At 39.4% G+C, this 12,430-nt stretch overlaps 2 protein-coding genes across 4 annotated transcripts in view; one reads left to right on the top strand and one right to left on the bottom strand.

Moving 5' to 3' along the window:
- The window catches only part of DNAJC24 (DnaJ heat shock protein family (Hsp40) member C24), a 30,668-nt gene extending 28,004 nt beyond the window's left edge, over positions 1 to 2,664 (top strand). The window contains exons 4-5 of the mRNA XM_031607404.2: positions 316 to 384; positions 1,356 to 2,664. Of these exons, the coding sequence (XP_031463264.1) occupies positions 316 to 384; positions 1,356 to 1,480 (194 nt within the window). The 3' untranslated portion in view covers positions 1,481 to 2,664. The remainder of the gene's footprint in view (positions 1 to 315; positions 385 to 1,355) is intronic.
- An 86-nt stretch (positions 2,665 to 2,750) lies between these two features.
- Positions 2,751 to 12,430, bottom strand: part of IMMP1L (inner mitochondrial membrane peptidase subunit 1) — a 29,443-nt gene continuing 19,763 nt past the window's right edge. The window contains exons 5-6 of one of the 3 annotated variants that reach the window (XM_090140140.1): positions 7,504 to 7,614; positions 2,751 to 3,052 (exon numbers count right to left, since the gene is read on the bottom strand). In XM_090140140.1, the coding sequence (XP_089996266.1) occupies positions 2,984 to 3,052; positions 7,504 to 7,614 (180 nt within the window). In that variant the 3' untranslated portion in view covers positions 2,751 to 2,983. Of the gene's footprint in view, positions 3,053 to 5,731; positions 6,095 to 7,503; positions 7,615 to 12,430 lie in introns of those variants that run through there. The other 2 variants (XM_031607403.2, XM_090140141.1) reach the window with 2 other exon arrangements.

Below are 12,430 nucleotides of genomic sequence, written 5' to 3'. Positions count from 1 at the left end.
CTTTTTAAAGGCACTCATATCAAATAAAAGTTTGGCCCTAATTTCATGTAACTGTTTGGGATATGCATGAAAACTGTTTCCAGTTTTGTAATAATGTTTTAATAATACATCTTCACCATATGAAGGTCCTTCAGAAATTCCCTGGTTTACACAGGAAAATGGAAATTTGAAAACAACTTTTAACTGATTACTAGGTATGACTCTCTGGTAGGGACCAGGTTTAAGGTTTACTGCTAGGAATAAAAGTGTTAATTTACCAGGAAGAATTAACTTGTATGTTACTGAGCTGAGCATTTGTCACTATTTTCTTTATAGAAGATAAGCTGACAAAAGAATGGCCATTACATGCACAGATTTATCTTCAGGATATGTCCTGGATTGAAGGTATGAATGCTTTCCTGTTCTTAGTGCCTTTCATTGTCACATAAAACATTTTCCATCTTTTTCTGCATCTTATACCTTTCTTCTTTTTTTTTTTTAATATTTTCCTCAGATTTAGTTATTCTATTCTGTGATTACTTGCTATTCTTCCATTTCTCTGCTAGTTCCTGTCAATCCTGCCTTCCAAGAGTCAGCTGAAGCCCTTTTCCAGCACTGTTGAGTTGAATTGGCTCTTGACTTTGTGATACTTTGCATTCTCTCACTTTCCTCCCCATCCCCGCCTCCAGCTCTGCCTTCCTTTGGGCACAGATCATTTTTCACCTAGCTCTCTCTTTAGAATACAATTGATTTTACTTTTATGGATTCTCCCAGAATTTCTCAAGCATCTTATTGCTCTTCTTATGATAGCAGAATGCATTTTCTAAATACATGTTTTCCCACCTAACAGCGTGTTACTTTTCTCCTTTATATTAGTCTAGCTTTTATAATTTATTTGCTTTTTAGAGTAGTAGCTGATTTAAATTTATATTTTTATAGAGTTGGGGATGGAGGAAAGCTTAACTACTTTTCCTTTCTTTTGTTTCTTTCCTGAGCTAGCAGTCTGTTTTGGAACCTTGACCTGTCATTTGTGTGACAAACACTCCTTAGTTTGTTCTTAATTGCAGTCTAAAGATGTTGGTGCTTTGTCAGAATCAAGTTCTCCTTTGGAAGTATTCAGTGATGCAGTCCTTATAACATATCCCTGTTTCACTAATAAGCACCTTTTTATTATTTGTTCTTTTAAAGAGACTACACTGACTCTGGCTGTTTTGCATCTCTCATAGAAACAAGAATACAGCACAAGTATTGACATTCACAGTCCAGCACTGAGAGGTCATGCACAAATTTTTCAAGAGCAGCTCTGTAAAATAATAATCCAAAATAAATTCCCAATTCATCTTGAGCACTAAAGGGTTTTTTTCTTTCCTTGGCAGATGAGCAATGTTACACCCTTTCATGCCGATGCGGTGGGAGTTACGCTGTCTCCAAGAGCGAAAGCAAAGATGTATCTTTGGTCTGTTGTGACACATGTTCACTTGTCATTGAGATCCTTCAGTGACTGCTCCAGACAAGCACACTGAGTTACGAACTTTCAAAACATTGGACATGCAGGATAGCATCTCACAGGACAAACGGGACAAGGATGCTCCGAGAACAAGTTCAGTCTGTCTCAAGAGAGGAAACGTGCCCTTTACTAACATATCTTTAAAGACATAGCATTTGTTCTTTTTTCTCTTCAACCAAAGGCCTATTTATAAAAAACTTCCAGAACCCAACACTAAGTTCTGTACACCTGCAACCTTTCTTTCCCAGCAAACAACAGAGTGGCTTCTTTCAGTCTCTGTCTCTTATCGACTGCAGCTCGGGCCTTAGCTCTTAAGTAAGTTAAATCCTTTTAAAGTCTCAGATGACAAAATTTAATCAGGAGACATACGTGTGAGAATGCTTTGAAGATAATGAAGAATCAGGTGTATTAATGGGAAATGGAAATTGTAACAATCAGAAAGATCAACATGATGGAATGGTGATACAAGAGGTGTAATGACGAAGGGACTAACACAATAGAAAGGTGTTATAAGGGAAGGGAAAAAGACTGCTCACTTGTCTCCAAAGATCTAGGCTCAGAGGGATAAACTCCACAATGGAGGAATCTCCAGAAAGAGAACCTTCCTCAGTGGCAGTCAGCCCATAATGAGGTCTAAGAGAGGTGCAGCCAGGCTCCACTCCTTCCAGTCACACAGCTGAATTGCCATCACCTGTGCTTCCAAGACTGACTGGCTCCTTTCCCCAGGTTCTCCATCGGTGGTTCAGGCCGTGACTCAACAGTTCCCATTCAGGAATATTTTCTATTTTGATGCTAAACATTTAAATTAGCTTCTGCTAAATTCTCAAAAAGGACTTGACCCCTAGAAAGAGGTGGTAGAGGTTTGCAGATCTAGCTGGGTGGTTCTCCTGGTACAAAGTGGCAGGTACGGTGCTCGTTCACCAACACTGCATCTACATTAACTTTTCAGCTTAGAGCCAGGAGTCCACTGTTCATGGACTCCATCCATCATCTGAACAAATGCAGGCTTCATTCCTTATATGACTCCTACTGAGCACACTGCTGGCTCAAAGTGGAGCTAGTTTGGGGAAAATCCTACAAAACACGTATGAGTAAATGGGTATCAGATCCACAAGCTTTTCTGTTTGAGTCCTAGCATGCCACAGTACTTGCTGATGTAGGTATAGCCTGTGTGTGGCTCTAGCTGTGTGACAGTGTAATAATGCATCACTTTCTTAATCGCTTCTTAACAGTCAGTGTTAACTTTGTCTCCTAGTAAAATTCAAAACTTTTTGAATAAATCCAAGCACTTACTGTAAACAGCCAGAGGAAACAAAATCAGAGGCATATCACTGTTGATGAGGACAGCAGTGTATCATTCCCACTTTAAAGTTAGATATAATCGCAGAAAGAAGAGACATCCTTGTCAAATAACACTTGTGTTTATTCTAAACAAAAATAATTCCATTGATTTCAGTAGAAAATATTACGCAAGCTGGCAACAGTCATTTAATTCTTTCAGTCATCAAGAAATCTATGGCCATTGGGGCTTGCACGTAGAAATCCAAAGTCATTCAGAGGCCATATCTGTAAAATAATGAGATTTTTATCACAACTCAAAGTTCAGTACTTTCATTTGTAATTGTTCGAAGTTTTCGTAACCTGAATCACTTTTATAACACAAGGATTGAAACTTCTCACCTGTGTAGAAATATATACTGTATACCAGGAGAAATCCTAATTCTGTAGTGGCTGGAGACAACATTAATTAATAGACAGCATTTCTTCCTATGGAGAGCCTCCCAAAGCACAATATTTTTTTTTTAGCCTGGGAAAGAAGTACATTCCTAGAAAATATTTTCTAATTTCAACTTTTTCTAGCTTTGTAAGCCTCTTAACTTAAAAGACATGGTGTATATATTTGATTCATCTAGGAGAGGAAAATAGCATGAACACTAGCTCTCAGTGAAAGTGTTTCTGTGAGGTACATATTTGTATTTTTAAGATGAACATCTGAAGTACACTGAAGCTTGAACAAAGAATTCCATGGGCTTACAGGTAAGCTTATACCATGCAAAAAGGCACAGAGGGGAGGAGTGCCTGCCGCCAGGAAGTGCCCTCAACCAAGGGGCCCCTCTGAGAATGTGGCAATGGGAAAGAGCACAAATCAGAATCATGTACAAGCACAAGTGTCAGAGTGATGCTCCCAGCAGAACTTTCTTCTGAATAGTCACTAATTACACGTAAGCTGGCTGGTCTTGGATGTAAAAAAGGTAATGTGAAATCAAGAAGAGTCTTTTACGGTGTCTCCTCTGACTGCCTCTTTTCACTACATGTTCTTTCAAAGATAGCACTAGGAGATCAGCAGAAAGAAGGCAAAGAGGCAGTGCTGAAGAATGAACGTCCTGTTGTGGCTCTAATCCTATAAAAATCTCTCAGTCCCTGCTCAAATGAAGTGACCTAAACACAGAAGGACGATGTGCTATCTTGTTCCCAGAACATCTGTTAGTATGATGTTTATCTTGTTCATCTTTCCTTCGAATTTGATCTTAAGGAAGGTATGCAGTCAGGAAGAGCAAATTCCTCTTCAACTGAATTTATGGAATATCCACAGCACAGAAGGAGCCTTGCTGCTTTCTGCATGAATGTAAAAAGTATTTTTTTCTGCTTGCAAAGGGAAGCACAGTGCCAAGGTTCAGTATCTCAGTCTCTGTGACTTGCATGACTTTCTCAGTATTACTACTGCAATTACAGAAGAGGCGAAGGCAGGTAAGAATGAGAGACTGAGAGGGAAGGAACAGCATCAACTTACTACTGGATTGAGATAGTGCACTGCTGGAAGCTTGGATGCACTTGCATCCATCAGGCCCTTCTAGCACTGTGGTAAGTTAAGTTGCAACAACTCAATTAGATTGTACCTCGGTCCCTGAGAATATACAAGGATGAGTTATTCCCTGGACATCGAGTTCTCTGGATCTGAAAAAGGCTCAAAGCTCTGTTGAACAAGTATCTTTGAACATACATGTCTTTTTCTAGCACATGCAGCTAGGGAAGAGCATGAGGAGCATCTGCTGACAGACAGAAATACACGTCTCTACATGCATGCTAACCAGTGAGCTAATTTAAGTTCCACAGAAGTACAGAGCGTTATGAAACAGTAACAGAAGGTTATCTGTGATTTTGGCTAGCAGTAAAGCAATACAGTTCAGAGTTTTGCAGAAAGACCTATACTGGCTGCAGGCTGGCTGTCATGTCCTTGTTTGGCTTCAGAGCAGACAAGAGCAAAAGGAGGTAGGAATATTCCATATTACGAGTGCAAGCCCATCTGAGTAAAGGACCAGAGGAGAGAAGCCATTCACTACTATGCAACTATAATTTCAGGCAACTTACATCACACCTTCTGCACCTTAACTTGCTTGCAGTGACAGTAATCAGAAGTGTTTTAAATACTATTTGATGATACGGTTATAAATTCATCACAGGAAACTTAGTGGTAGATTTAGAAAGAAAATGATGGTTTATCTAGTTTGCATGCAGGAGAGACTCTGAGAAACATTGCTTCCAGTTGGAAAGAAGGTGGAACAAAGACATGCCACTGCGTGTAGTAATTTCCAACAGAAGTTGACTCTGACTTGTTGGTTCAAACTGGCTAGTCCAATTAGTGGCTATTTCCTTTTGCCCTCTTTGGTTTGGCCAACATAAATCTGATCTGATGGATGGGGCATAAATGGGGATAACTAGCTCTTTTGAAGATACTCAGCAAGTCTAGCTCTGACACGAAGCGTATGTCCAGGGAATGCATAGGCTGTCCTGTGTAGGATAAACAGAACTCGTGCTTCTTCCAAAGAAGGGAGTCCTCCCCTCGGTGGGGTTTTACTGCAAATCTATTTATCTTTCAGTGGCCTTTTTATGCAATGAGCTTAACTACTAAAACTGCAGTTGATATGCTGGAAAGAAGGAAGCAAGACAAATGTATTCAAGTATCATTTACTTCCCTCTGAGTTAAAACCTGGTGCACCAACGCTGAGAACCGTAGGTGTAAACTTCATAGATAAATGTTAATTCTTTCCGCTGTAAGATAAACCAAATTAAGCTTCTGTTCTCAAGACAGTAAGAGATTTTTCATGATGTCGTTTATCAGACTATATTTTCTTAGCCAGTGGTCTGCTAATTAGCTACAACCATGTGGAACAGCTAAATTCTTTTTTACTGTACTTTTACTGGCCTTTTACTGTAATGATCAATGGCAACATACAATAGCTAGATGGAGTCTGATGTGAATCACCATAAACAACTCAAACTATAATTATGAAGAGTAAACTCATTCTTGCTTAAATCTCATTAAAATGTTAATAATCACTAGCCTATTCGCACCATATAATAACTGTCATAAAAATGTTTAAAAAGAAGAAAAGATTATTTTAATCAAGCATCAACTGATTGCATACTTTTTTTAAACAGATAATATTCTGGAGTTCTAAAGTACTTCGGTATGTAACATCTGTAGTGTAAGTTCCATTCATTTTACAAGGTCATTGACTGCTTCCTCAACTTAGAATTCAGTCATGTCACCTCATTTAAAGCCTCTCAGACATCTTGGTGGCATTCAAGCTGAACACAAATCTATTGCTGTGGAGGGATAATGTGAAAAATTATGGCTGTCCACACAACATAGGTTACTAATATAGCCATTATTTACTATTAGTCTCCTTAAAGTAGTTAACACCGCTTTTTCTAAACTAGCACATCAGTTGGAGATTATTTATTTATTTGATGACAAACACCAGATTCCCATTAGGAGGTCAGTCAGTATATCAGCAGCATCTGTATTCTGACAGTTAATAATCCAAGCTGTAACTTTATTCACAAAAGTAGCCTTATTTAGAATCATTTTTTGCTCTGGGGTACGTGACAAAGCAAATAGTGCAGAGAAAGAAGGAAGAACCCTCAGCAAACACTGGGGAAGAGCTCAAAGCAAATGCTATCTGTAAAGAACACAGGTCAGACAAAACCTAACGGTGGTCGTGAGTGTTTAATGAGCAGTTAGAGACCACAGTCAGGAATTGCAACATTGGTTGGCATTTTTTTGTTCATTTTTTGAAAGGACCTAAGTTGTGTTCATAAAAACTAAATATTTCTAATCTAACAAAGTTTTGTGTATGTAATCTTCCCCCCACACGTAATACGGCACTAATTAAACATCTGTGGTTGTTGTGCAATATATGGAGAATAGTTTTCAAAATAATTGTTCTGAATGATACCATTTGAAATCTAGCTTTTGGAAAGCTAGCACTGAAGTCCATACAGTACGCTCTCCCTCTCTTCTTCTATTACAATTGCTATGGTGAGGAGATTGTCTTACTTCCTTCTTTTTGGTAAGTAACTAAATTAATAATGCAGACAATATGAAAAGGTAGGTTAGTGCGAAATAAAGCTTTAGACTTGCTGAAACAGACAAAGAAGGAGCCATGTAGGTTTACACAGTATTCAAGACTGTGTTCATGGTTTTTGGATTTTTAGTAAAGAAGTGGAGGATGATTGCAGTAGCACAGATTTGACTTCACTGTTAAAGCACAGAGTTAGCAAGGCCAGTCCACAAGTCTAAGCTATGTATGCAGGTCCTAGAACCTCCATCTTTGGTTTTTCCATTACGGAACTACATTTCTCAAGTTACAACAGCACAAAAGTAGGAAGCTGCCCTTCCTTCACCATTTTGCAAAAGCAAAAATCACATTAAGGATAGAGTATACTTTTCATGTGTGTATATTTGCATATAGTTTGGTTTTGCTTGCAAAATAATTGTCAGTTCTTAAAGGCAGTGACTGCTCAAAGAAGGATTCCCAAAAACCAAATCCTTGCTCAAGAATTCCCACCAAACCTCAAAACATTGCTATGTTACCCTCCTACAGCAAGTGTCCAATGCATTTGAGCTCTCCTTCATGTTTGCTTTGCTCAGACACTTCAGACAGCAAGTGTTAATGCCCAGGAAACATGCATTACACACATATTAATGCAAATATTTTAGGTACTATAAATACCTTAAAACAAATGCGTCCTCTTATCAGTCCATAAGGAACAGGTCCATAGCACCTGGAATCTGTAGAGTTCCTCAGATTATCACCTTCTAACCAAACGTGTCCTTTAGGCACCTATGATTAAGCAGGATTGAATTGAAATGTAAAGAGAAAACAGAATAGAAAGGTATCACGTATTGTTTGTCTTATGTGGCCTAATTTCTGCTTTCTACATTTCATGACTGTATAATAAACTAATTTTTATTTCATCTAATAAGACACAGTGCCAGATTTGGAGGGATGAGAGGGAGTGCTCTAAAGTATCTGTTCTATCATGTTCTCAAAAAACAATGGTTTGCAACAAAAAATCCAAAATGAAGATGTAAGAGGTTAGACCAATGTGACAGGGTCATTAATTTAATAGACTTCAAAAGAGGTCATTAGGATGTTGACTGAAAATCTGCCCTCCTGTCGCAGTAACAGCATGAACAGGGCAGCCACACACTCATCAACATCCTGGGGCCAGCACCAAGGCTAGACCTGTTAGTAGATTCATGATGAACTAACTGGTAATTGATTGTGACATCAATTACGAATAATCTCATCATTTTATCGGAGTAGGCTTGTCAAAGTTCTAATTAAGATCACAGTTCATTCTATGTGCAGGCAGAATCCACAACACATTATATTGCAATAATGATGACCACAAAACAGCAAATCCCTTTTTATAATTTGAAAATTAATGATGGTGACCTTATACTATATGACAAAGACCTTTCATTGCCTATATATATTATGCCTTAACTACATTACATACCACAGATGAACAGTATTCAGTGACTGACTCGATGGCAAAATGAGAAATAGCAACATAGCTATATTAGTTAGCTAGATAAGAGTACAAAGCTTCCGTAAGTGAAAAAGGCACTATTATTTGTCTTAAACTAAGATTTCTGCTTGGAATATATGACCCTATTTTGACTTTTGTAGGAAATGCTTTAGATATAGATAACCTCTTAACAAGTTACCAAATAAAATATTTAGTAATTGTTTTTCTAATCTTTCTAAAATTCTACAGCAGCCTGAAAAATTAAAAGTAGCAACATATTCCCCATCTGGTTACTTTTTAACATGGACCTTAAAGGTAACTGGCATTTTTCCAAAACAAATACATCCATGAAATGTTACTGTGCCCAGAATTCAGAGCAAAATAGAGAAACAAGAATCACATCTCCAGAAAAACAGTCTGAGCACTATAAACGTTAATATTTTAGAAACAAGACCCACAGTCTCTTAAATACAATCATCTACATATACAGAATTTTAGGATAACAGACTGAAAAGACTGAAATGGCAGGCTAGTAAAGCCTGGATGTAAACCATTAAGACTAAAACCAAGTCCCTTAGATAAGCGTTCGAGGAAAACACAGATGAAGTGCAATCAGTGGTACTTATAGGTATCTGGCCAGGGAACACTGGCCATCTTGTCCTTAAATAGGCCTTTTTTGGCTCTTTGCTTAGCCATGTTCCTGCCTGCCCAGGAGCGGAGGGTGGCAACCTACCCAGAGATCCCTTTGTTGAGCTGTGGCAAATGTCTACCATACTGACTGAGAACCTGTAGTTTGGTTTGTGTCCAACAGTGGCATAAAAAGATGCTGATCAAGAAAAGCCTATGTGAGCCTGTCCATCTCCTCCCATATTTCTCTGGTGTCTGGGATACGTGCATCAGGCGAGTCAGAGGGTAAATCCCTGCCTATCGCATTAGAATCTGTATGTGGAGCTGCTGACCAGGAATGCTTAAGCCTTTCTGAAACCTCCTCCTGCTGTCTTCTTCCACAGTCACCTGTGTAAAGGACTGCCTTATTCTGCTGGAGCTGGAAAAGTATGGTTGATTTGTCCACTACTGGCAGATGCAGAGGAGTCCAGCTATGTTAGCAGGACAAAAGGGTTCATTTGCAGGTGTAAGTTGGTAGATGGCTTCCCTAGGACACAGAAACACACACTTGGGTCCTCTTCCTTCTACCTAATAAGTCAGGTAAGTAGGTCCAAAATACCTTGGCACTTCTCAGCCGAGTGCACCTACACCTCTCTTTTTATGCAGCAGCTGCAAATCGAGCTTGATAGCAGTAACGATGAGTTAAAACCTGCAACCCGCATGGCACCTTCCAGTTCTCTGTGGTACATTTTCCTCATGCCAGAGCTAGCAACAGTGGCGATGCCTCCATCACAAAACAACACTTCGGTCTATCATTAACTGCCCTTCACAGAAAATATGCCACTACACAGAAACAGTGCTGCTACCAAGCCAGCCTTGATGCTGGAAACAGATTCACCTTCATCATAAAAAAAAATTTGTACTAACCACTAAGTCATTTTTTAAAGAAGAATCTGTCCAGATACAAACGACCTGCAAAGCACACGCATCTATATAGGCCAACATTTCTGACAGGTCTCTGAGAATGTACTGCCACTCCCATTTTCCTCAAAATTTGTGACACGAAGCCAGTGCAGAACATCCAGCAGCAATAGTTAGGGTAGTTGGACATCCATCTGCTTATTTGCAGTGAACCCACCTGGAGCTGTGCCCACACCTTACACACGGCTTTGCTTTTCAGGTGCAATGCAAACATCTCATGCCCAGCAACTTCCAGAATTACAGATCACCAAACTGCTGTCATTTTGAGAGACTGTCTATCTCAGCAATTGCACAAGAAGGAGAATCATGAATTACCACAAAAGGAAGCTTTTTTAATGAAATAAGGCAGCAAACTCTCATGAACATTTCATGTTTCTAAAAGCACATCACTTCTTGCAACATGCTACCATTTCATACACAGGAGTCTACAGCTCCTGTTCTACTCAATGGCCTACTTCTAACTTTCCCATCTTCCATGCACCCAAAGTGTAAAAAGTTAAAAAAATAGAGAGAGACAGAGAGAAAAAAAGCACAAAAAAGCACTTTTGCCACCTTTGGTATATCACTTACTACTTGTAACATGACTAATAATTACTAAGAATTAGTTATCTGAACAAGATGTTCATAGTTTTCAGATAGAACGTCTGCAACAAAGTATGTACCTAAATCCTGAATTTCACCTTTTCTGGTAACTTTTGTAGTTTTCCACTGAACGTATGACAGGGCCATACACCTCTAAATCTGTACTGTCACAATGCAGGATTAATCCATAGATACTGCAGTATGAACCTTTGTACCATGCCTGTCCATCACCCAGGCACTTCACTACAACCTGGAATTAAGACGAGGAATTCAAAAATCATACAGATTACTTGAAAATGTTAAACTAAACACTGGTGACAGGCCATAATCATTAATTAAAAAAAAAAAAAAAATGGATAGAGCCAGAATCCTTCAGGGGTTTATGCACCAAGATGTTGTGCACACCGCTGATTCATTGGGACTATTCATATTGAACAAAGTGAATTCTGAGTACCGACCTTTGCAGAATCAGGACCCAAGCATGAAATGCCTCAATGCTACTGAACACAATGGCTGGAAATATGATACACATGTAAGCAAAGGAAAAAGAATTGGCTGCAACACTTGCATTTTTGGTTTTATACACTGATGGTCTGCTGCTCTTTTTTTTGACAGTGGGAAAGCCGGTCACTTGACAATTCACAACACTGTTGCATTTTGGTGTCCACAGGTGATGGACTCTGTAGAAATATCAGTTACCATCACTGTGCAGCACAACACTGTGAATACAATGTTTTCAGAAGTATTGCCAAGAATGCCAGGAGCATTCAGCACAGCTGGACGGTATTTTAGACGTTACACACAGGCCAGCTCTAAGGAGCCCAGGTCCCACAGGCCTGACGACTGAATTTTCACAGACCTGGTGGCTTGCATGACAAAGCAGCAATCCCACAGCAGCACAGGTCCATCCAAACCACTCCCTCTGATGTCCCGCAGCCCGTCTTTGCCTCCGTAACCCCAGTGCCTCTGGTTTTGTGCAGATTATCTGAGGATTTATTCTCAAGGAACAACAGCTCCAAGGGAGAACCGGTTATCTGAGGTGCAGCTTATATGCATGAGAATACGGACACTGATTAGACACATGCCTCTTCCCCTTCTCCCTCCCAGGGCTGTGAGGGCCCTACTACAGGAGCAGATAGACCAGAAGAGCAAAATAATCATTCAGAAAAGCCCAGCTTTTATTGGTAGCCTATAGTGTTTCAGCTCGGATAAACAGTAACCTCACTCACTTCAGAACCAGGGGATGAAACAGACACAGTGTTTACTGCAACACCAGAAAACCAATATGCTGCAATAAGAGGTGAAATCATGAAATCTGTCCCTCCCCCAGCCCCACCCCCCCAAAAAAAAACACCAAAATCACCATCTAAATGGAATTTCTGCTCTTGTGTTCTCTTCCTTTTCAGTGTGAGGGTCGTGAGGGAGTATTTTGGGGGATACTAAAGATGGCTAAACAGATTTGTAATGAAGAAGTGAAGAATTATAGACATGAATCTCTCACAGTCTCTCGTTTTGAGCTGTTAGTGCTGAAGAACGCCAGTACATACAGTCAGCTGGGAGCAGATGAAGCTTGAACTCTTGTAAGTTCACAGGTACTCACATCACCTCCAGCAATATCAGAGTTTTAAACCTCAGAAGAACTAAATCATTCCCATCTTTTCTTTTCAGTTCAGAGGCTTCCTTCTTGAGCTGTGATAAGAACTAATCTCAGTGCTGGACAAAAGAATAAAGTCTGTAAGTTCTCATCTATCCCTACTAAGGTCTATTTAAGTGCCTCCTACTTTGGTAGAAGCAACAAATGTAATTGCTTCATGGCCTGCGGGTGTTCATTTAACAAAAGAAGCTTTTGTGAATAAACCACAGGTGTTACCTTTCTTGATTAAAGTGAAATATGATGAAAGAATCTACAATATCAAGTGACAAATTTACTAAATACTGATTAAATTGCCTTAT

The sequence above is a fragment of the Phasianus colchicus genome, chromosome 5, assembly GCF_987193195.1.
Source record: "Phasianus colchicus chromosome 5, bPhaCol1.hap1.1, whole genome shotgun sequence".
NCBI classification, from domain to species: domain Eukaryota; kingdom Metazoa; phylum Chordata; class Aves; order Galliformes; family Phasianidae; genus Phasianus; species Phasianus colchicus.
The sequence above is the reverse complement of the archived record's forward strand: the minus strand, read 5'-3'. Positions and strand labels throughout refer to the sequence as shown.